The 25,823-nt window shown below is 41.0% G+C and overlaps 3 protein-coding genes across 5 annotated transcripts in view; 2 read left to right on the forward strand and 1 right to left on the reverse strand.

Annotated features, from left to right (window-relative positions):
- Positions 1-18,793, forward strand: part of LOC113037683 (NLR family CARD domain-containing protein 3-like) — a 66,101-nt gene extending 47,308 nt beyond the window's left edge. The window contains exons 5-8 of the mRNA XM_026195070.1: positions 12,182-12,355; positions 12,568-12,614; positions 13,481-14,040; positions 17,752-18,793. Of these exons, the coding sequence (XP_026050855.1) occupies positions 12,182-12,355; positions 12,568-12,614; positions 13,481-14,025 (766 nt within the window). The 3' untranslated portion in view covers positions 14,026-14,040; positions 17,752-18,793. The remainder of the gene's footprint in view (positions 1-12,181; positions 12,356-12,567; positions 12,615-13,480; positions 14,041-17,751) is intronic.
- Positions 1-25,823, forward strand: part of LOC113039050 (zinc finger protein 501-like) — an 847,435-nt gene that overhangs the window by 471,534 nt on the left and 350,078 nt on the right. The window lies entirely within an intron of this gene.
- Positions 19,297-24,012, reverse strand: rdh8b (retinol dehydrogenase 8b). Of its 2 annotated transcripts, XM_026198461.1 has the most exons (6): positions 23,739-24,012; positions 22,867-23,028; positions 22,480-22,659; positions 22,299-22,392; positions 21,715-21,898; positions 19,297-20,134 (listed from the first exon to the last, which is right to left on the reverse strand). In XM_026198461.1, the coding sequence occupies exons 1-6, from the start codon at positions 23,842-23,844 to the stop codon at positions 19,907-19,909; spliced, it is 954 nt and encodes a 317-aa protein (XP_026054246.1). In that variant the 5' UTR covers positions 23,845-24,012; the 3' UTR covers positions 19,297-19,906. The 2 variants fall into 2 exon arrangements, with proteins under 2 accessions (XP_026054246.1, XP_026054165.1); XM_026198380.1 differs by having other exon boundaries at positions 22,299-22,659.

The following is a 25,823-nucleotide window of genomic DNA, read 5'->3' on the forward strand; positions in this document are numbered from 1 at the left end:
CATTGCAAGAGCCATCGCTTCGAATGCATCACTCGCTACTAAACAGTTACGCTCAATCCGCAAATGTTCCGTCAAATGTCGTTAGCCAATCATAACAGTGGGCATTAACACTGAACTCTTAAAGGGGAAACAACCCAAAACAGACTGTTTGAATCAAAGGATGAGAAACAGGGTGGGAAAATGTCATAATTCACTACATTTTAAAAGTTTTTTTCTTTTTTTTACTATAGTAATACTATAATTGCACCTAAGGGACCATAATAATAAAATAAAAAAACCCATGTCATGACCCCTTTAAGACTTTTAATAAAGTCTTTAAAGCAAACGGTGATAATCGTAGATGTGGCAGTGGTACGTCTATCCTGTAGCCTGGTTATGAAGATGGGTGTCTCTCCGCAAAGAGGTCCATGCCAGCTAAGATTTTTGGAAGCCTTAGTGATCTGAAACAAAGAAGACAACAGCCAGAAGGTGCGCAGTAATGTGCTCATGCATATAATGGGGAGGTAGGGAGGGTTGCGAGTCGTTGAGCATACTTACCGAGCAGTAGTGGCACGTATATATATGTCCCGTGTCTAATAGGAGAGATGTGGTGATTGGAGCGATTTGACAGCTGACCGCATCAGCTGTTCACAGCCTTGCCTCCGTGTCCTGACTGAACTAACGCTGTGCTCGATTTCAGACAGGAACCACTTTGGCAAGTTTACTTGAGTTTATTGAACACAATTTATCTTTGGCGGTATGGTTCCTTATGGGGGTTCTTGCTCCCAGAATAATTGAATATACAAGAGCTTTAACATTAACCCCCAAAACATAATGAGAGTATTACTGCCTGAAGAAGAACCCCCAAAATCAATCTTGTTCCAGTCCTGCAAAGAGAAAAGACAGTGTTATTGAGATATCCTTAATGTAACCTACTGGCTAGCGAAGGGGTATCTCCCTTCTAATGAGGCAGAAAATAGCGGGCCTCTCTATAATTAAGGTAGCTGGTAATAGCAGCGAGGGTATTTTCTCCAGCGGGAGAACCGCAAACGAGCAGCATGTCCCTGAGCTTGGTATGAGTGGTAGGAGAGTAGCGTTTCCTTGCTTCCTTCCTGCAAAAGAGAAAGATAATGTTATAGAGATGTCCTTAAGCAGCCTATGGTAGGAAAGGCATGTTCTCATGTCTAAAGCGAGGGAGAGAATAGCCCCCTCTTATTTTAAGTAGCAGGGGTGTTCATCCTCTGCTGTAGGATGAACAGCAGTCCCCTGCAGCCATAGCAGCAAAGGGTGCTCTCTCCAGCTGGAGAGAACAGCAGGTCCCTTTCTTCTGAGGGGGAGTTCATCCCTCGCTTGAGGGATAACAGTGGCCCCCTCAGGTATCGCGGCAAGGGGTGATCTCCTTCGAGAGAAAACAGCAGCCCCTTTTCCTTTATAATTATTATTATTTAAATTTTTCCTTTCTCATCTCCTTCTCATTCAAGTTCGCCTTCTCCATCTCCATCTCCATTTAAGTAGCAGGGGTGTTCATCCTCTGCTGAAGGATGAACAGCAGTCCCCTGCAGCCATAGCAGCAAAGGGTGTTCTCTCCAGCTGTAGAGAACAGCAGGTCCCTTTCTTCTGAGGGGGAGTTCGTCCCTCGCTTGAGGAATAACAGCGGCCCCCTCAGGTATCGCGGCAAGGGGTAATCTCTCGAGAGAGAAAACAGCAGCCCCTTAGAATTTATAAGTAATTTTTTTTTTTTTTTTTTTTCCTCCACATTCGACTTCTCCATCTCCATTTAAGTAGCAGGGGCGTTCATCTGCCCCTTTTCCTTTATAATTTTTTTTATTTTTATAATCTCCTTCTCATTCAACTTTGCCTTCTCCATCTCCATTAACAAAACAACAGCCCCCCCCCCTTTTTTTTTTTTTTTTTATACGTAGCAGCGAGGGTTTTCTCTAAGCAGCAGTTCCTTCCTCATTCTTCTCATTCTCCATTCCTTCTAATTCGCCTCCTCATTCTTTTCATCCTCCATCTCCTTCTTCTCCTCATCCTTCTCCTTCCCCATTTCCTTCTTCTCATCCTCCTCCTCATCCTTATTATCCTCCTCATTTTCCATCTCCTTCTCATCCTCTTCCTTATCCTTATTATCCTCCTCATTCTTCATTCCTCTCCTCATCCTCCTCTTCATTCTTCATCTCCTTCTCATCCTCCTCCTCATTCTTCTCATCCTCCTCCTCATCCTTCTTTTTCCCTTGCGGTCAGTGTCGGATTTTATTATTATTAAATGTACGTAGAACGAAATATCCACTGGTTATAACCAACGCTCATATATTTATCTGTAGATCAGCTAAAACCATTACTCTGTTTCAGAGCCTGTCCAAAAACGGTTCATGAGGAGAAACAGACATGTCTATAATCACATACTTATCACTATGAGTAATAAAATGCAGAATTGTCAAATAAGCAGGCTTTTCAGAACATTTAGTGAGCACGGATACTCAACACTACTTAATACGGTGCCATATATTTCAAGAATAAGGTCACTTGATGAATTATTTATTTATTTATTAATTTTTTTGGAACTGAAATGTTGAATAAACCCCGAAACACACATGAACGTAGTCATGTGGTGTGTCTGGCCAATCGTGAACAGCTGTATTGTCATCGGCGCTCCAGCTGTCACTCTGGAGAAGTGCAGGCTGAATCAGCCGGCTGCTCTCGAACACTCTCGCGATACTTGATGGCACACGTGACGGTCATGTGCGTCGGCGCAGTCTTAGTCGGACAATATTCTACCCGGTATGCACTGCTTCAGTCAGATTTGCGATTGGTTTGCATGGTGCTGGTGAGTCGAACACACCTGATGCTCATCGAGTCAGCTGCTCAAGATCGGTTGCAGCCAGTAATTCTCACTAATGATTCCCGATGGTTTCGGAGGATGGTTAGTCATTGTCGCCCTCTGTTGTTCCAAGAAGGTACACCAGGGTTCTTACGGCCTTGAGTAAATCCAAGCACTTCCAAGACATTTAATTTCCAGCACTTTAGACTGGGTAAATTACCCTTTTTTTTTTGTTTTGCTGCATAAATACTCTTACCTTAGTTAAGCACATGCACAGATACCCAACGGACACCCTTACTTGTAAAACGTTTGGATTTTAAGGTGCATAAGCAATTTCATTGTTCTAGACAAATCATCAAATTGCCAACAGGTGGCGCACTTGGCCCGGTACAACGGTTTGTATAGATGTCCTTAGATTTTGTCCCAATAACGATTAAAGTTTGTGGGAGAATGACACATCATGTTCATACATCCTGCGATATGTGATTTTTGTAGCATAACAGATGGTTAATCCATTCGGGATTTAATTTACAGACTTGCAACATTTCCCTGATTGATGACTGACGATTCCACTGCATTTCGTGGAATAGCCACAAATTAATTATTTTTTACATTATTCCGCTGTTGTGATGACGATGTTCGAGAGAGTCCAGTCCAGTGACACATGATCTGACACGACTATATTCAACACCGTGTGTGATTATAAAATGGCAATAATACCAACCCTGATGCTGGGGAACCCTGCATATGATTGTATGCATTGCAGTCTTAGAATGTAGTTTAACTGAGCAGGGAATATTTATTTATTAATTTATTTATGCGTAATAGAGCATGCCACAGCCACAGGCGCAGACTCGAGCGGAGCTGCTTATAATATGAACCATGGTTACCCATAAGAGCAAATATTACTCAAATATGCACATTTCCAGGCAATTATTAAATCCAAGCGCTTATACAAATAACCCTGAAAACACTGCATTAATTTTCAGCATTTTCGAGGATATGAACACCCGAACTATTACCCTGTACGACGGCGAATGTGACGCGTATGAGCCAAGAGTTAGCCAAGCGTTTGATCAGGTGCACACTCAGTCAGCGGAGGCTCGCAGTTGAGCCGGCAAAAGCATTAATCCCTCCGATGCAAGGCAGGACTAGCACGTGATTTTAGACAATATATAAACCTCACAAGCAAGCAGTCCCATATCTTGATAGCTTTAAACAAAATATCTTCTTAGTGTGTGGAGTGGGGCGGGATCGCCCGCAGTCGGAAATAGGAGTAGCGAAGGGTGCTCTTTAAACAGCTGAAAATAAGCGTGCACCTGTAAAGCAGGAATATATATTTTATATGGTCAGACTTTAATTTAGGCAACAGCATAAGCCCTTGTCGGATACGTTTTAGCATTTATACGAGCAAAATTACGATCTGTACATGTAGTATAAAGCACTTCATCGTATTTGAGCAACAGCAAATCGCGGATTAAACCCAGTGTGTTTTAGTTGTCAGATAAGTTTGATGAAGCATCCCTGAAGCAGCAGCCGTAATATCGACAGCCTTGACCACAGATTAACGAGGCTCGTGGGTATATTTAACTGTGTTACCGGTGTGGTAATATGATAGCATGCCTCACAACGTAACTGAACAATAGCTTTTCAATAAACAATGTCTGAAGCATGTTCGCCAAATAGCACTAGTTTGTAAAAATGAAATACTTTGCTTAGCTTCGTGAAGACGTCCAAAGATGAGTTAAAGTTGAAATTGCCAGTTGTTCGTGGATGTTTTGATTTGTTGAATATAGCTTCTTCCAGCGAGGAGCAGATCTCGTGTAAGTTGTGATTCAGTCGTATTAGTACACACTGACGATGAATCGCGTGCAAAGAGTCTATATCAAGCTCACTTGTATCAATTCAGTCTGTTGCTTGACAAACAACACGGCAAATTCGCTTAAGTTCGCGACTGAAATCTGGTGAGATACTCTGTGGGAATCCTGCCAAACCTGATTTGATGCTTCGTATGGAGATAGATTCGCCGTCTGATAGTTCCTGAGCGAGCAAAGGCTCTCGTGAGCAGTTTGAGCCTTGCGAGTCGTTGACCATACTTACCGAGCAGTAGTGGCACGTATATATATGTCCCGTGTCTAATAGGAGAGATGTGGTGATTGGAGCGATTTGACAGCTGACCGCATCAGCTGTTCACTGCCTTGCCTCCGTGGCCTGACTGAACTGACGCTGCGCTCGATTTGTATAATATTATAAAAAACTTTGATTATATGTAGATTATTTGACTGTGTGTCTGTAGATGATTTGACTTTGTGTGTCTGTAGATTATCTGACTGTGTGTGTCTGTAGATGATCTGACTGTGTGTGTCTGTAGATGATCTGACTGTGTGCGTCTGTAGATAATCTGATTGTGTGTTTCTGTAGATGATCTGACTGTGTGTCAGTAGATGATCTGATTATGTGTGTCTGTAGATGATCTGACTGTGTGTCTGGAGATGATCAGACTGTGTGTGTCTGGAGATGATCTGACTGTGTGTCTGTAGATGATCTGACTGTGTGTGTCTGTAGATGATCTGACTGTGTGCGTCTGTAGATGATCTGATTGTGTTTCTGTAGATGATCTGACAGTGTGTCTGTAGATGATCTGACTGCATGCCTGTAGATAATCTGACTGTGTGTGTTTGTAGATTATTTGACTGTGTGTGTCTGTAGATGATCTGACTGCGTGCCTGTAGATAATCTGACTGTGTGTGTCTGTAGTTGATCTGTGTTTGTCTGTAGATGATCTGACTGTGTGTGTCTGTAGATGATCTGACTGTGTCTGTAGATGATCTGACTGTATGTTTGTGTAGATTATTTGACTGCGTGTCTGTAGATGATCTGACTTTGTGTGTCTGTAGATGATCTGAATGTGTGTGTCTGTAGATGATCTGACTGTGCGTCTGTAGATAATCTGATTGTGTGTTTCTGTAGATGATCTGACTGTGTGTCTGTAGATGATCTGATTATGTGTGTCTGTAGATGATCTGACTGCATGCCTGTAGATGATCAGACTGTGTGTGTGTCTGTAGATGATCTGTCTGTGTGTCTGTAGATGATCTGACTGCGTGTGTCTGTAGATGATCTGTCTGTGTGTCTGTAGATGATCTGACTGTGTCTGTAGATGATCTGACTGGGTGTGTAGATGATCTGACTGCGTGTGTCTGTAGATGATCTGTCTGTGTGTCTGTAGATGATCTGACTGTGTGTGTCTGTAGATGATCTGTCTGTGTCTGTAGATGATCTGACTGTGTGTGTCTGTAGTTGATCTGACTGTGTGTCTGAATTTGATTTGACTGTGTATTTCTGTAGATGATCTTTGTTTGTCTGTAGATGATCGGACTGTTTGTCTGTAGTTGATCTGTCTGTGTGAGTCTGTAGATGATCTGACTGTGTCTGTAGATGATCTGACTGTGTGTGTCTGTAGATGATCTGTCTGTTTTTCTGTAGATGATCTGACTTTGTGTGTCTGTAGATGATCTGACTGTGTGTATCTGACTGCGTGGGTCTGTAGTTGATCTCACTGTGTGTCTAAAGTTGATCAGACTGTGTTTGTCTGTAGATGATCTTACTGTGTGTCTCTAGATGATCTGACTGTGTGTGTCTGTAGATGATCCGACTGTGTGTGTCTGTAGATGATCCAACTGCATGCCTGTAGATCATCAGACTGTGTGTGTCTGTAGATGATCTGACTATGTGCCTGTAGATGATCTGACTGTGTGTGTCTGTAGATGATCTGACTGTGTATCTGTAGATGATCTGACTGTGTGTGTCTGTAGATGATCTGACTGTGTGCATCTGTAAATGATCTGATTGTGTTTCTGTAGATGATCTGATTGTGTGTTTCTGTAGATAATTTGACTGGGTGTGTCTGTAGATGATCTGACTTTGTGTGTCTGTATATGATCTGACTGTGTGTGTCTGTAGATGATCCAACTGCATGCCTGTAGATGATCAGACTGTGTGTGTCTGTAGATGATCAGACTGTGTGTGTCTGTAGATGATCCGACTGCATGCCTGTAGATGATCAGACTGTGTGTGTCTGTAGATGATCTGACTATGTGACTGTAGATGATCTGACTGTGTGTGTCTGTAGATGATCTGACTGTTTATCTGTAGATGATCTGACTGTGTGTGTCTGTAGATGATCTGACTGTGTGCATCTGTAAATGATCTGATTGTGTTTCTGTAGATGATCTGATTGTGTGTTTCTGTAGATAATTTGACTGGGTGTGTCTGTAGATGATCTGACTTTGTGTGTCTGTAGATGATCTGACTGTGTGTGTCTGTAGATGATCTGACTGTGTGTCTGTAGATGATCTGACTGTTTAGATGATCTGACTGTGTGTGTCTGTAGTTGATCTGACTGTGTGTCTGAATTTGATCTGACTGTGTATTTCTGTAGATGATTTTGTTTGTCTGTAGATGATCGGACTGTGTGTGTCTGGAGATGATCTGACTGTGTGTGTGTGTGTGTGTAGATGATCTGACTGTGTGTGCCTGGAGATGATCTGAGAGTGTGTGTCTGGAGATGATCTGACTGTGTGGCTGTAGATGATCTGACTGTGTGTGTCTGTAGATGATCCAACTGCATGCCTGTAGATGATCAGACTGTGTGTGTCTGTAGATGATCTGACTATGTGCCTGTAGATGATCTGACTGTGTGTGTCTGTAGATGATCTGACTGTGTATCTGTAGATGATCTGACTGTGTGTGTCTGTAGATGATCTGACTGTGTGCATCTGTAAATGATCTGATTGTGTTTCTGTAGATGATCTGATTGTGTGTTTCTGTAGATAATTTGACTGGGTGTGTCTGTAGATGATCTGACTTTGTGTGTCTGTATATGATCTGACTGGGTGTGTCTGTAGATGATCTGACTTTGTGTGTCTGTATATGATCTGACTGTGTGTGTCTGTAGATGATCCAACTGCATGCCTGTAGATGATCAGACTGTGTGTGTCTGTAGATGATCAGACTGTGTGTGTCTGTAGATGATCCGACTGCATGCCTGTAGATGATCAGACTGTGTGTGTCTGTAGATGATCTGACTATGTGCCTGTAGATGATCTGACTGTGTGTGTCTGTAGATGATCTGACTGTGTATCTGTAGATGATCTGACTGTGTGTGTCTGTAGATGATCTGACTGTGTGCATCTGTAAATGATCTGATTGTGTTTCTGTAGATGATCTGATTGTGTGTTTCTGTAGATAATTTGACTGGGTGTGTCTGTAGATGATCTGACTTTGTGTGTCTGTAGATGATCTGACTGTGTGTGTCTGTAGATGATCTGACTGTGTGTCTGTAGATGATCTGACTGTTTAGATGATCTGACTGTGTGTGTCTGTAGTTGATCTGACCGTGTGTCTGAATTTGATCTGACTGTGTATTTCTGTAGATGATCTTTGTCTGTAGATGATCGGACTGTGTGTGTCTGGAAATGATCTGACTGTGTGTGTGTGTGTGTGTGTGTAGATGATCTGACTGTGTGTGTCTGGAGATGATCTGACTGTGTGTCTGGAGATGATCTGACAGTGTGTGTCTGGAGATGATCTGACAGTGTGTTTCTGGAGATGATCTGACTGTGTGTGTCTGTAGATGATTTGACTGTGTGTGTCTGGAGATGATCTGACTGTGTGTGTGTAGATGATCTGACTGTGTGTGTGTGTGTGTAGATGATCTGACTGTGTGTGTCTGGAGATGATCTGACTGTGTGTGTGTGTGGAGATGATCTGACTGTGTGTCTGTAGATGATCTGACTGTGTGTGTCTGTAGATGATCTGACTGTGTGTCTGTAGATGATCTGACTGTTTAGATGATCTTACTGTGTGTCTGTAGAGGATCTGACAGTGTGTGTGTGTCTGTAGATGATCAAACTGTGTGTGTCTGTAGATGATCTGACTGTGTGTGTCTGTAGATGATCTGACTGTGTGTGTCTGTAAATGATCTGATTGTGTGTTTGTCTAGATGATCTGATTGTGTTTCTGTAGATGATCTGACTGTGTGTGTCTGTAGATGATCTGACTGTGTGTGTCTGTAGATGATCTGACTGTGTGTGTCTGGAGATGATCTGACTGTGTGTGTGTGTGTAGATGATCTGACTGTGTGTGTCTGGAGATGATCTGTGTCTGGAGATGATCTGACAGTGTGTGTCTGGAGATGATCTGACTTTGTGTGTCTGTAGATGATTTGACTGTGTGTCTGTAGATGATCTGACTGTGTGTGTGTGTGTGTGTGTAGATGATCTGACAGTGTGTGTCTGGAGATGATCTGACTGTGTGTCTGTAGATGATCTGAATGTGTGTCTGTAGATGATCTGACTGTGTGTGTCTGGAGATGATCTGACTGTGTGTGTGTGTGTGTGTGTGTGTGTGTAGATGATCTGACTGTGTGTGTCTGGAGATGATCTGACTGTGTGTCTGGAGATGATCTGACAGTGTGTGTCTGGAGATGATCTGACTGTGTGTGTCTGTAGATGATTTGACTGTGTGTCTGTAGATAATCTGACTGTGTGTGTCTGGAGATGATCTGACTGTGTGTGTGTGTGTGTAGATGATCTGACTGTGTGTGTCTGGAGATGATCTGACTGTGTGTGTTTTGTGTGTGTAGATGATCTGACTGTGTGTCTGTAGATGATCTGAATGTGTGTCTGTAGATGATCTGACTGTGTGTCTGTAGATGATCTGACTGTGTCTGTAGATGATCTGACTGTTTAGATGATCTTACTGTGTGTCTGTAGATGATCTGACAGTGTGTGTGTGTGTCTGTAGATGATCAAACTGTGTGTGTCTGTAGATGATCTGACTGTGTGTGTCTGTAGATGATCTGACTGTGTGTGTCTGTAGATGATCTGTCTGTGTGTCTGTAGATGATCTGACTGTGAGTCTGGAGATGATCTGACTGTGTGTCTGTAGATGTTCTGACTGTGTGTGTCTGTAGATGATCTGACTGTGTGTGTCTGTAGATGATCTGACTGTGTGTGTCTTGAGATGATCTGACTGTGTGTGTGTGTAGATGATCTGACTGTGTGTGTCTGGAGATGATTTGACTGTGTGTGTCTGTAGATGATTCGACTGTGTGTCTGTAGATGATCTGACTGTGTGTGTGTGTGTGTGTGTAGATGATCTGACAGTGTGTGTCTGGAGATGATCTGACTGTGTGTGTCTCTAGATGATCTGACTGTGTGTCTGTAGATGATCTGAATGTGTGTCTGTAGATGATCTGACTGTGTGTGTCTGTAGATGATCTGACTGTGTGTCTGTAGATGATCTGACTGTTTAGATGATCTGACTGTGTGTGTCTGTAGTTGATCTGACTGTGTGTCTGAATTTGATCTGACTGTATTTCTGTAGATGATCTTTGTTTGTCTGTAGATGATTGGACTGTGTGTCTGTAGTTGATCTGTCTGTGTGTCTGTAGATGATCTGACTGCGTGTGTCTTTAGATGATCTGTCTGTGCGTGTCTGTAGATGATCTGACTTTGTGTGTCTGTAGATGGTCTGACTGTGTGTATCTGACTGCGTGGGTCTGTAGATGACATGTGTGTGTCTGTAGTTGATTGACTGTGTGTCTAAAGTTGATCAGACTGTGTTTGTCTTTAGATGATCTTACTGTGTGTCTGTAGATGATCTGACTGCGTGCCTGTAGATGATCAGACTGTGTGTCTGTAGATGATCTGACTGCGTGCCTGTAGATAATCAGACTGTGTGTGTCTGTAGATGATTAGACTGTGTGTGTCTGTAGATGATCTGACTGTGTGTCTGGAGATTATCTGACAGTGTGTGTCTGGAGATAATCTGACTGTGTGTGTGTGTAGATGATCTGACTGTGTGTCTGGAGATGATCTGACTGTGTGTGTGTGTAGATGATCTGAGTGTGTGTCTGTAGATGATCTGAATGTGTGTCTGTAGATGATCTGAGTGTGTGTGTCTGTAGATTATCTGACTGTGTGTCTGTAGATGATCTGACTGTTTAGATGATCTGACTGTGTGTGTCTGTAGTTGATCTGACTGTGTGTCTGAATTTGATCTGTGTATTTCTGTAGATGATCTTTGTTTGTCTGTAGATGATCGGACTGTGTGCCTGTAGTTGATCTGTCTGTGTGTCTGTAGATGATCTATCTGCGTGTGTCTTTAGATGATCTGTCTGTAGATGAACTGAATGTGTGTGTAGATGATCTGAATGTGTGTGTCTGTAGATGATCTGTCTGTGTGTCTGTAGATGATCGGACTGCGTGTGTCTTTTAGATGATCTGTCTGTGTGAGTCTGTCGATGATCTGACTGTGTGTGTAGATGATCTGACTGTGTGTGTAGATGATCTGACTGTCTGTAGATGATCTGACTGCGTGTGTCTGTAGATGATCTCACTGTGTGTGTCTGTAGATGATCTGTCTGTGTGTCTGTAGATGATCTGACTGCGTGTGTCTGTAGATGATCTGACTGTGTGTGTCTGTAGATGATCTGTCTGTGTGTCTGTAGATGATCTGACTGTGAGTCTGTAGATGATCTGACTGTGTGTCTGTAGATGATCTGACTGCGTGTGTCTGTAGATGATCTGTCTGTGTGTCTGTAGATGATCCGACTGTGTGTGTCTGTAGATGATCTGACTGTGTGTGTCTGTAGATGATCTGACTGTGTGTGTCTGGAGATGATCTGACTGTGTGTCTGGAGATGATCTGATGGTGTGTGTGTGTCTGTAGATGATCTGACGGTGTGTGTGTAATTGATATGTCTGTGTGTCTGTAGATGATCTGACTTTGTGTGTCTGTAGATGATCTGACTGCGTGTCTGGAGATTATCTGTCTGTGTGTCTGTAGATGATCTGACTGCGTGTGTCTGTAGATGATCTGACTGTGTGTGTCTGTAGATGATCTGTCTGTGTGTCTGTAGATGATCTGACTGTGAGTCTGTAGATGATCTGACTGTGTGTCTGTAGATGATCTGACTGCGTGTGTCTGTAGATGATCTGTCTGTGTGTCTGTAGATGATCCGACTGTGTGTGTCTGTAGATGATCTGACTGTGTGTGTCTGTAGATGATCTGACTGTGTGTGTCTGTAGATGATCTGACTGTGTGTCTGGAGATGAACTGATGGTGTGTGTGTCTGTAGATGATCTGACGGCGTGTGTGTAATTGATATGTCTGTGTGTCTGTAGATGATCTGACTTTGTGTGTCTGTAGGTGATCTGACTGCGTGTCTGGAGATTATCTGTCTGTGTGTCTGTAGATGATCTGACTGTGTGTCTGGAGATTATCTGACGGTGTGTGTGTCTGTAGATGATCTGACTGTGTGACTGTAAATGATCGTACTGTATGTCTGTAGATGATCTGTCTCTGTGTCTGTAGGTTGTCTGGCTGTATGGTGACAGAGAAAGGCTGTGGTTATTTGTCTTCAGCTCTGAGTTCAAACCCCTCACACCTGAGAGAGCTGGATCTGAGCTACAATCACCCAGGACAATCAGGAGTCCAGCTTCTCAACCACAAACTGCAGGATCCAAACTATAAACTGCAGATACTCAAGTATGTCAATCACCAATACTGACATAATGAAAGTGTGTGAATATGCATATCAAACCCTGCTCAGGTCTAACTGTTCCTGTCCCAGCGTGGGATATGAGGGAGTTCTCTGGCTGTATTCTGAGCTCGGACAGATATACACCAAATATACACACTATTGACTCAGTCTGATTATATGAGTGTCAACTTATGAACCTGTGTTTGTGTGTTTATAGTGTGGATCATGGAGGAGAGAAGAGGATGAGAGCAGGACCACGAAAGTGTAGGTCTACACACACACAGAGAGAGACACACACACTCACACACAGAGAGAGAGAGAGAGAAAAACACACACGACACACACACATATATATATACACACTCACACACAAAAGTTTGTTTTTGTGAAAAGTGTGTTCATCCCATAGGTGTAATGGTTTTTATACTGTACAAACTGTATATTCTATGGCCCTACACCAACCTCACACCTAACCCTAACCCTCACAGGGGTGTCCTGATATGACACAAAAACAAGTGCACTCACAGGGAGAGACACAAACCCACACACTCACACTCACACAGATAACACACATACACCAGGGGTTAAACGACTACTGATTTTTTTTTTAAGTCGACTTTTACGTGATGAAAGTCGAGTCGAAGTCGACTAGTCGTTGATGAAGTTATTAATGTACAAATAAGTCTGCAGCTGTGAGAAACACCTTGTGCACCGCTATGGCATATAACACAGCGCTGCGTACATGGCTGTTGCTCCTATAACAGCTCATTTTGATCATTTCTTTTGTCTTTGGGTAGTTTTATTTCACATATTTGTTCTACATGGCAGTGTCTCTCTAGTAGTAGTGACGCTGTGGGATTTAGTTATCAACAATATATGCTTAAACTTTTCAGTTTCTGAGCTATTTTCTTGAGAAATCACAGAACAGGTGGAATTCCTTCAAACATTTATTATCCTGTTGCGCCCTCTATTGGACCAGCAACTAGTTGACGTCAAGCTTAAAGCGTCATAGCAGAGCATTGAAGTCGACTTGTCGATTAGTTGGTGCAACCCCTAACTCACACACACATACACACAGAGACATCTTCAGTGTTGTGTTGTTCTTGATGTTTCTCTCTTCTTGTGTTCAGATTCCTGTGATCTCACACTGGATCCTAACACAGCACACACTCGACTCGTTCTGTCTGATGAGAACAAGAAGATCACATTAGTGTCTGAGGATCAGTCGTATCCTGATCATCCAGAGAGATTTGATGTTCCTCAGGTTTTGTGCAGAGAAACTCTGACTGGACGCTGTTACTGGGAGACTGAATGGAGCGGAGATAGAGCTGATATATCAGTGTCATATAAAGGAATAACTAGGAAAGGATTGAGTGACTGTATGTTTAGATTCAGTGACAAATACTGGAGTCTGAACTGCTCTGATAAAAGATTCACTGTATGGCACAATGGTAACAAAACTGTTATTAATGCCATCCGTTCATCCTGTAAGAGAGTAAGAGTGTTTGTGGATGTGTCTGCTGGTGTTCTGTCTTTCTACAGCGTCTCTGACACACACACACTCACACACTTACACACACTCAACACCACATTCACTGAACCCCTCTACGCTGGATTTAGGCTTTATAATAACTCCTCAGTGTCTCTGTGTGATATTAAAGAGCCTCATCAGTGATGCACAAGCTGCCAGGTGAGTGAAATATTTTGTATACTGTATTAGTGACAGATGTTCAAGAATGACTAATAGTTCAGGGCTCTGCTCTTCATATAGACCAGATCATCTAATCATGATAATGTGGTTTTTGAAGGTCAGAGATTTGATTAGTATATTTGTTTGGAGTTGTTGTTTTTATTGAAAAATCAATAATAGAAAGTAGGGGTTTGAATGTTTTACAAATATAACGGACGCACTTTATATTAAGTGGCCTTAACTACTATGTACTTACATTTTAATTAATAATTTAGTACAATGTACTTATTGTGTACATACATGTTTTTACATTGTACTTATATTTAAAAAAAAAAACTACATGTAATTACATCTGTATTTAATTTCTGTAATTACATTTATAATTACACTGTTGACCCATACTTTACACCTTAACCCACCCTTAAACTTACCCATACCTCCAACCCTCTCCCTAACCTTACCCCTATCCCACCTCAATAGCAGCAAAAGTGTTTTACAATACAATATGAACACAATAAGTACATTGTACTTTTTTATGTAAGTACATAGTAGTTAAGGCCACCTAATATAAAGTGGGACCAATATAACTTGCTGATTAACTACCATAGCATGAAGAATCACTAGAGAAACTACCAACTAGTCATGACTGTTTCCCAGAAGCACAGCTCTGTCGTTTGATCCACTGGTTCAACATGTAGGACAGTCATTAAAGACCTCATGTGCAGGTGATGGAGGAATCACTTCTGTTAATTCATCTCTCCGAGATCTCAGAGATGCTGCTGTAACGAACACTGAACCTGATGATGACTTCACTGTTTCTGTCATTTAGCTTTATTTAACATTTGATTCATCACCATTTCCTCTTTGATCAAACGACAGAGCTGTGCTTCTGGGAAACAGTCATGACTAGTTGGTAGTTTTTCTAGTGATTCTTCATGCTATGGTAGTTAATCAGCAAGTTATATTGGTCCCACTTTATATTAGGTGGCCTCTGAGGTTTTCTTACACATTTGTGCACAATGTGCGCTCTTAAAACAGAGCACTGGACACTAAAATATATAGATGAAATCGTATATATATTTAATTAGAATGAAATATACAGAATGTACTGGATGTTAGTTTGACGATTGTGCTCAAGAGCATGAGCTGTTTAACGTGTCATTTAACAAGAAACTCTCTTTCTAACTCAAGTTTGCGATGCTGTTTGAGAATGTTCATTTGAACTATGGTTTTGGGAAACACTGAATCGTTTAACTGTTGGTAACGATAGAACTTGAGTTTATAGTTGGCTAACGATGATTTCAGGAAACTGCTGATCAGAAATGTGGCCATTGGTTCAAGTCGTCTTTACATTGGTTTGTGTCTAGACCATTTTGATCTTCACCACATTTGCTAATGTGATATTGCTTAAATATTACATGCATCCTCATATAAGTCATACACAAAATTTGTTCATTTTCAAATTCTTAATACAATTAAAGAAGACTAATATTTTCTGGAACTTAAAGAAATTGGCTATTTATTCCCTCATGACTAAAGTGATTCTTCTGAATGAAATATTGCCCATAAAAGTGTTATCATCAAAAGTGGTATTTAATTTAAATTTTGGCTATTATAACAATTATTATAATACTGGTGCATCTCAATAAATCAAAATGTTGTAGAAAATTTCATTTATTTAATTTATTCAACTCAAATAGTGAAACTTGTGTATTAAATAAATTCAGTACACACAGACTGAAGTAGTTTAAGTCTTTGGTTCTTTTAATTGTGATAATTTTGGCTCACATTTAACAAAAACCTACCAATTCTCTCAACAAATTAGAATATGGTGATACGCCAATCAGCTAATCAACTCAAAACACCTGCAAAGGTTTCCTGATCCTTCAAGATGGTCTCTCAGTTTGGTTTACTTGGCTACACAATCATGGGGAAGACTGCTGATCTGACCAGAAGACAATCATTGACATCCTTCACAAGGAGGGTATGACACAAAAATCAATGCCAATAAGCTGGCTGTTCACAGAGTGCTGTATCCAAGCATGTTAACAGAAAGTTGACTGGAAGGAAAAAGTGTGGTAGAAAAGATGCACAACCAACCGAGAGAACCGTAGCTTTATGAGGTTTGTCAAGCAAAATTGATTCAGGAATTTGAGTGAACTTCACGAGGAATGGACTGAGGCTGGGGTCAAAGCAAGACTAAGATGAGAAACAAGAGACCAAACAATGCAGATGAGCTGAAGATCACTGTCAAAGAAACCTGTGCTTCAGACCACCTCAGCAGTGCCACAAACTGATCACCTCCACGCCACGCAGAACTGAGACAGTAATTAAAGCAAAAGGAGCCCCGACCAAGTATTGAGTACATGTACAGTAAATTAACATACTTTCCATAACATTTATTTATTCATTCATTTAGCTGACGCTTTTATCCAAAGCGACTTACAATTGCTATATATGTCAGAGGTCACACGCCTCTGGAGCAACTAGGGGTTAAGTGTCTTGCTCAGGGACACATTGGTGTCTTACAGTGGATTCGAACCCAGGTCTCTCACACCAAAGGCATGTGTCTTATCCACTGCACCAACACCAACACCACCCCTAGGCCAACAATTCACTAAGAATGTTTTTATTGGTCTTATGAAGCATTCTAATTTTTTTGAGATATTGAATTGATGGATTTTTGTTAAATATGAGCCAAAATTATCACAATTAAAAGTCTATTTTACAGAATCTTCTGATGGTGAATGGCAATGGCAATTTATTTATAGAGCACAATTAAATACAATTTACATTGTCCAATGTGCTTTACAGTATTAATAAAAAATCATAAACTAACAACAATAAAACCACAGTACAAATATAGATTTGAATAAAAATATCATAAAATAAAATAAGTGCTTCACCAATTTGATAATAAAAAAACAATGGAATGGTGCATCAGCATGTGTTGAATGTCTTATCAAACAAAAATGTTTTTAACTTGGAATTAAAAACAAATAACGATGAGGCCACTCTAATTGAAATGGGTAGTCATTTCATAATCTAGGGGCAACTATAGAGAAGGCTCGGTCCCACCTACACTTAAATTTTGACTTCGGGATAGACAGGAGTCTCTGATATGATGACCCTAGGGATCTAGATGGATGATGCTCAGTCAATAGAGCAGACACGTAAGGTTTAGCCAGACCATTTAAAGATTTGTAAGCAAAAAGTAAAAGTTTAAACTCCACTCTATAATGCACTGGCCACCAGTGTAAATAACGTAAAATTGGCGTAATATGATTCCGTTTTTTTGCACCCGTCAAAAGTCTAACTGCCGCATTTTGTACTAATTGTAATCGCGACATTGCTGCATGACTAAACCCAACGTAGAGAGAATTGCAGTAATCTAGCCTTGAAGAAATTAATACATGTATAACTTTTTCGAAATTTTTAAAAGAAAGAAATGTCTTTACTTTTAATAGTAGTCTTAGCTGAAAAAAGCAGGATTTCACAACTAAACTTATTTGCCTCTCAAATTTCAAAGTTTCATCAAAACCTACACCGAAATTTCTCACCCACGGCTTGACACAAGAAGACAGACCACCAAAATTTACTTTAGGAATGGTAGAGAAGTCTGACGGTCCAAGAAAAATAACTTTGTGAAGGTTACACAAAGGCAGAAGTTGTAAGGTGAGTGTATCGTGACGCTTTCTGTTTTCTTTTCAGCTGGAGAGACTGCAGTGCAACCGAATCGCTCCAGTGATGGACGTGACGGTGATCTCAGGGAAACTGGAGGAAGTTCATCTGCCACATTACATCTGTTTAGGAGAGTCTGGAGATGCCCTCAGAGATGCTGTGAACGTCCTCAGTGTAAAAGATGAGGGAATAACCACAGAACCTGTGGAGCTGACACGATTCCATGCTAAGATTGTCCAACCATCCTTCTCTCTTAAAATTATGTCCTAATGATAGATGCAAATATGAACTGGCTTAAATGTGGATGGACTCACTGACCATCTTCCCTCATTGTCAGGCCATGATTTATCACATGATCCACCTGCCTCCATGCTTGCAAAGTTCTCAAAATGGCTCAACTGAGGCATATTTGTGGTTGGCTGATTGGAAATCAGTTTTGTAAGTGTTTTCAGGTGTGTCTTTTAAGTGTTTTCATTAACCCAGTGTGTTTTGTATTTTGAATAGATGTGTTTCCCCAATGATACCCATGAGATTGACAAAGTTGTATATGAAATAGTGTGTAGAGTGCAGGAGCATGTGTGCTGCAAAATTGCAACTGAAGTGCAAAGCAGCACTTTCGTTTAATGTATAGTAACAAAAGCTTCAAGATTTGTTATTTGGTCTAAGTATGTGTTCAAGCAATAAGCAAAAACTGTAATCATTTTGATCTTGTATGTGAGTGTTATATATGTGTGTGTGTGTGTGTGTGTGAGTGAGTACAGGTTTTTCTATACTGGTGGGGACTTAAACCTTAGGATTGATTCTGATTCCTCAGTGTCTCTGTGTGATATTAAATGATAGAGACACTCTTTCTGATCTTCACATGCACACAAACTCATCAAATCTCACATCACTACATTTCTATTCATTTTTAATTAGTTTTTCATCATCATACAGAAGTTATGAATCTAGATCAGACTCTCATACTGTTCTGAATCTTTAATAAACAGAGTAATATGTGTGCTTTAATATTTCTATTGTAAACTGCTCATCAAATGTAATAAAAGTCCATGAGTGACTCATTTGATCCTGATCTGGTTTCTGAATCCTGATGTGAACTGATGACAGTATGAATAATCATGAATGTGATTGAGATCAGAGGCTGAATTGACTCCGAATGAATCTGTCTCCTGATCGTCTGCTTTATTTTTCTGTCTGCGCTGATTTAACACTCGATTCACTGAATGAATTGTGTCCAAACACTCACAGTATCGCTGCTGAACACAGTTGATCTGGCTCTAATTCAGTCTTTCAGGAGCTTCAGAGCTTCAATCTGCTGCTTGATCACTAGAACATCTTCATCAGCATCTCTTCTTCTGAAATGATGCTCTTTTCTGCTTTATTATTTCTCCACCAGCACAACAGCTTTATATGACAGGAGCCACACAGCTGTCTCTCAAATATCATTCCCCTCACTGTCTGCTGAGTTTCATTCAGAAATCTACATTCATGTATTGTTTATATGCAATCGGAAACTAGTCTCTTAACATCTTATATGAGGATCTTACTCTAAAAGCTACAAAGAGACATTTCTAAAATAATATCCACTATATTAACAGAATATTTATGTATCAATAATTAAATCTGTTCAAAGATAGAAATAGAGATTTGTTTGTAGTGTGCATGGGTTTGAAAATAGAGCAAGAGAGAGTGTGTGTGGGTGTGTTTGTAAGTATATTTTAGGTTGGTCGAAACATTGTGCCCATCATTCAATTAGCATCACCCCTGACAACAGCAATTATGGCTGCACTGATTGGAGACAGCTGCCCCATCCAGTTCATCAGGAGGAGAGAGATCTAAAGGCCACAGCAAGCCTCAGTTAGAGCGAGAGGATCCAATGTGTACTGACCTGTCTAATGTGTGAAGCAACTGAGGACCAGGCCAAGCCAACGACACTCTCACCACCACCACACAAAGTAGTGAACTATTCCCCGAATCCACCTGCACTCATAAAATCACAGGGAGCATCCATGAAGACGCCACAGCCACTCTCCCTGCCCCACTCCTCCTCCACTATTGTCAACTCTGGGCATTTCAACGTCTGTCTGTGTCATGCCTTCTCCCTGCCCTGCGGCAGCATCCAGAGGTGTGTGTGTGTGTGTGTGTGTGTGGGGTGTGTGTGTGTGTGTGTGTGTGTGGGTAGGTGTTAGGTAGGTGAGATGGCTCGTCTCCGTAACCATCCAAAGCTCAGGAACTTCATGATTCTCACACTAACATGCATGACTCCTCCCAGGTTATACAGCATGTGATAGAAGGTGTGAACAGACAGGCTGCGTGTCTCGTCCGCGTACTTCAGTGCCACGATGGGAGTGTACAGAGGATTCGTCAGGTTACGGAAAGGAGGCCGCGGTGACTCGATCACCTTCTTAGTGACCTTCAGAGACACACAGACAGTGCATGAGTTTCACTTCCATTACCTATTTCAGTCTCCACACCAGCAGATGATAAAAACTTCTGATTGTTTGTCATTGTTTTAATCATTGAAAGTGATTCTTGTTGATATCTTTCCTCCTGTGTTAGTATCATTTTAGTAATAGTGTGGACTTTGCTGTTCTCTTAAAGGTGCTATAGAATTCAAAAATCTCTTTTATAAGGTGTTTGAACTCAGTTGTGTGGCTGCAGTGTGTGAAAACAACCAGCCTACAATAGTAAAAATCCACCCACTCATTGTTTTATAATCCAAATAATTCATAATCAGTCTCTTCATGCTAGAAGTTCCAGACAAAGTAAGTCACGCCTCATATTTTGTTTCCCAAAAGAGCTTCTTGACTCTCTGTAAGGATAATGTTGCTAAAGCTATAATTGTCTCTGTCTGTTTCCACTGATGCTGGCTTCAGGTGCTTCCAGCACGATCGTAAACAGTGGTGGCTCCTGGGTTTAAAATAGAGGAGGCACACTAATTGTATTGGTCTGGGGATCCCTGCCAATTGTTATTATTATTATTATTATTTGCTTTTAGTCAGAAAACATAAAGAAAATGACACATACAACAAAATAATATAAAAACACTAACCTGTCCTAACAAACATCCATCCCTTCTTAAAAGTCTGTGGTAAAAGAGAGCTGTCTTTTGTGTTATTAAATAAGGCCTACTTCTGTAGCTTATAGTTCTCGCTCCCTTTATTTTTAATTTGTATATATAGGCTACTGTTTGAATGACAGCTTTGGAAAATCTGTTGGCGATCAAATATTCAGTATCGCTACTTATCCTAAATTATATTATTATTTATACTTGGTAAATGATCAGCCCAGCCGCTCCGGGAGACGTTCAATCTAATATCAGGTAATTTACGTCTCTATGATGATTGGTTGATATAGCAGAAGGGAGGCTAGCGTCCTCTATGGTGTTCCTTTTCTCAACACTCCTCAGCGCTGAAAGTGAACACTCGATGCTGATTGGCTAATTTTTATTACCAACAGAGGCACGAGAGCTCATCCCTCCCCATCTCTATCACTGAGTGGTTGTAATTACATCAGCAGATTCAGCACATTGTGATAGAAGAGCGGCGCTTTCATGTAATGGAATTACAACAGTGTAATTACAAACAAAAATATATACATCCTGAGACATGAACTGAAATTAATTGTGAATTTTATTAACATTAAATTGTCCTCATTTTCACCTCAAAATTTTGGGGAAGCTGTGCCTCCCCCGAAGAGCCGCCACTGATCATAAATAGAAATGTGGTAGCAATGTTATGATCAGTAACATGGTCAACACCAGTTAGACAAAAGACCTGAATGTTTTGGCAATTTCAACAAGCTATAAAAAATGATCTGTGGGATATTTTGGGAAAACTTCACATTCACACTCTGAAGACATCAGAGAACAGTTTAAATATGAATACTGTATCAATGCGTTCTATGGCACCTTTAAGAGACGCAATGATGATTATGTCTTTGTCTCTAGTTATGGTTCTTGTTTTGAATGAGTCTGACTTCATGTGCTCTGACCTTGGCGATGTCTTCAGGTGTTTGTCCCAGACCTTTGAAGAGGTTGACTTGTGTGGGCAGGTAGCAGGTCCTGAAGTGATGGAGCGTCTCCGGATCAGCACCGGCAAACTCTTTCTTAGAGACTTCTGTCATCAGCTTCAGCTCAAACTCAGTGTTTACGGGCCCGGGCTCGATCATTGACACCCTGACAGACAGACAAATATGAGAAATACATCAGACTGCAGAGAGAGCCATCAGATCCAGAACCACGTCAAAATAACACAAATGTTGGTCAGCTTTAGATTTAAGCTTGTTTCGTCCTATATGAAATTATTTGAAGGATGAGAAGCACTGCTGAAGAACTTTGCTTATTTCCTGATCTGTGATCTTTAATGGATTTGAACCTGTAACTTCCCCTCCAGACCACCAGAGGCAGCGGTCACATAACATCAGTGTGATTCTGCTAATGTTAACCTGGTTTAATCACTGACGAAATGAGTCAAACACCATCAGAAACCTAAAGAAGTGATGAATGATACTGAAAATCACATGACAGGAAGAGGAAATGCAGGAGTGTGTGTTCAGTGTTCAGCGCTGAGACTCACTTGACGTTAAACTGGAGCAGCTGGATGGCGAGTGCCTCACACAGTCCCTCTGTGGCGAACTTTGACGCGGAGTAAACGTCATTGAAGGCCACACCTGTGAAGAGCAACATGAGTCTGATTTGTGTGGTGTTTCCAGACGTGTGTGTGTGTGTGTGTGTGTGTGTGTGTGTGAGCGTCTCACCATGCAGGCCCAGCACGCTGCTGATGACCATGATGTGTCCAGAGCGTCTCCTCTTCATGTCGGGCATCACCTCTTTAATCATGCGCACAACCCCGAAGAAATTGGTCTCAAACACCTGCTTCATGTTGTCCAGACTGATAGCCTCGACCGGCCCCACCAGACCCACGCCAGCGTTATTAACTACAGACACACAGACCACAGTTTGACTGAACTCTTACTAACAGAGGCGTCCATCTTCACTTTCTTCCTAATTACTGCTTTAGTTACTGTGCTGCATTCACTTAGTTATGCTATTTTATGTGCAGTTCCATCAAAAAATGCAGGGGTCATTGAGAAAGGATGAACAGATCTCTCTCTCTGTGTGTGTGTGTGTGTGTGTGTACTCACTCAGTATGTCTATATGTCGATCTTTGATGCTGTTCACACACTGTTTGACAGACTCATCGCTGCAGACGTCCAGTGTGAGCAGAGACAGAGTTTTACCGTACGCATCTCCTGCTGCTTCAACCAACTTATCCTTCCGCTTCAGATCCCGCATGGTAGCTAGGACTGAGCACACACACACACACACACACACACACACACACACACACACACACACACACACGAATGAGTGAGACTTAACAGAGCGATTCAACTCTGCTTTAAAATAACAAAAGAGATTTGACATGTTTAATGCCAAATAATAGCAGGTGTGACACAATCCTTAATGGATGTCCATCCTCTAAATCACTTTCCTCTGAGATAGCACAGGTACATCTGCAAGACGTCTGCTAAACATCTATTTGATACGGTCCTATAGACATACCGCAGATGAGCAAACACTGGGTCTTGCAGATGTCAGATAGACATCTTCTCCATGATGTATGTGTGCTGTCAGGGCTAAAATTGTTTGGCAAATTGAAGTAGCAATAACTGTGGAATTTCAGCATTATGAAATAATCTGTATTATGTGTCAACCCTTACAAAAATTATCCATGGTTTTATTATAGTAAAAGTGTATTAACTATGGACCAAATACCAAAAAGTAAAAAAAAAGCCATGGTAACTAGTTAATTAACCACAGTTTTGCTACACTTTCCATAGTTTAACCATGGAATGCATGTTTTTTTGTTTTGTTTTGTTTTTTACTTTTTGGCTAATATTTTTATAACCACAGTTTTACTGTAAATACCATGGTTAAACTATGGTCATTGTAGCAAAATCAGGATTCATTTTCGTAAGGGAATAATAAAATGAATCATTGATTGGCGACTTACCGTAGTAGCGCTTCCTCTCGTCTCTCGCGAGCATCACGGCGATCGCGAGCCCGATACCGGACGAGCAGCCGGTGATCAGCACCACTCTCTGTCCTTCCGCTGCCATGAGTTCACCGGAGTAACGGAGCGCGAGCTGCGCGCGCGTCTTTTCAGCGCTCTCGGCGCACGTGAACGCGCCCGGATTACTCGAGCACACAGCGAATCAGCAAACAAAGATCGATCGATGGCCAAACCCAGAGCACAGGTACCGTGAATTACTCTAAAGTGGGACAGTTAAGGTTTTGTGTTTGTAGCTCCCCCATACATATATGTATCACATCACCTCTCAAATAATGTACAGTCATAAAAGAGGGTGGAGGGGTCATCAGACTGACCGCCCAAAGGTCAATGACAAACTTGATCTAGCCTAAAGTTAAACTGAACCTAACCTAAAGCCTGATATTGTCTTCAAACGGGTCTGGGTTATGCCTGCTGTGACTGTGTGTGTTTGCTGAACTAGAGATACAACACAACACAACACAACACAACACAGGTCTATGATAATAGTCGCTTAATGTCTTAATAAACAAAACTATCATATTGTATTATTTGTGTGATGGTGTTTGATTGTTTTATCCATCTATAACCAAGAGAAATACTAACTTCAGATTAGACTGTTCTTCATAAAAGGTGATTTTGGTCTTTTAAGAAGAGGCAGATTTTCTCAGACGACCTGCACTAAGAGCACTAATATGTCTATCATTTCTTTTATGAATGTGTTATCTGCATTTTCTCTTTTGATTTATTTAGGACACATCCTGTTTTTTTTAATGGTATATTAGGTGTGAGTTTAATGTTTTGCCTACACATCGCAATATTTCTCAGAAATCTGAAATGCAAGAAAAGTCCCACATTGGGGCAATTCACCCTATCTGCAAGAGATCTGCTGAGTACATATATCTGACAGATGTCTTTAAGATGTCAGCTTTGCATGCGTTCTACATCATTAACATCTTAAAGACATCTTCCAGACGTCCTGGCAGATGAGCAAACACTCCTGAGAATCTTTGGGATGTGCTGGAGAAGACTCTCCCTCATCCTGAATGAACTCTGGACGGAAGAAATGAAGTCACATTGCAGAAGCTTCTCGAAATGCGTGCCATAATCAAAGCTAGAGCCGGTCTAATGAAAGATTAGAGTGTGAGACTATTCAGTGAATGGAAGAGTGTGAATGGGTCTGTTTTATTTCACAACAACTGACTTGCATGAAGTTAACACACGTTTATGATATCATCACATTTAGTTGTAAATGCTGGTAATATGCTGGTTACCCTTAGATCTGACATCAGTGTAAGACATCAGTAAGACATCAGTAAGACATCAGTACCAGAGGAGTTTAACACGTGATGACGACTGCAGGGATTTAGACTCGGGTCATTCACATCAGTCTCTGTCACTGACGGATCATAAAGCTCTTTATCAGTCTGATGACATGTGACGTGAGTCTGCTGTACAGGATGAAGATCAGTGCCGTGACGCCCGTGAACCCTGAACATCACCGGGATCCTGCTGTTTAGATGGTTCTTTAATCAGGGGATTGTAAACGCAGGTGCAGACGGGTGCCATCATTGACGGGGGAGCTGGACAATTAAATATAGTCAAACAGGTTATTATGAGTGTGTGTGTGTGTGTGTGTGTGTATATATATATATATATATATATATATATATATATATATATATATATATATATATATATATATATATATATATATATGAATAATAAAATGAATATAAGGAAAATTGATTTTGTACAATCTTTAATCATGTCCGCGTGAAAGGTGCATTTCTATTAAAGGCACGTGCACGTGCAGATGACGAGTCAGCGTCGAGTACTTCATCTTTGCACTGACTCAGAAACCACTAGTTTATTAATAAATGATTAAAATGTCTTGTCACTTTGCCGTTGCTTGAGGCGATGTATGCTCGAGCTTGAGCATGGATATGTAAAGGATGGTTTAGTATACATTATTATATCAATCAATTTAATAACGTGCGACCAGATGACTAGAATAGCTAGAAAAACCTTTAGTCGGGACAAGGCCTA

This window comes from Carassius auratus, chromosome 1, assembly GCF_003368295.1.
Source record: "Carassius auratus strain Wakin chromosome 1, ASM336829v1, whole genome shotgun sequence".
In the NCBI taxonomy this organism is placed as follows: domain Eukaryota; kingdom Metazoa; phylum Chordata; class Actinopteri; order Cypriniformes; family Cyprinidae; genus Carassius; species Carassius auratus.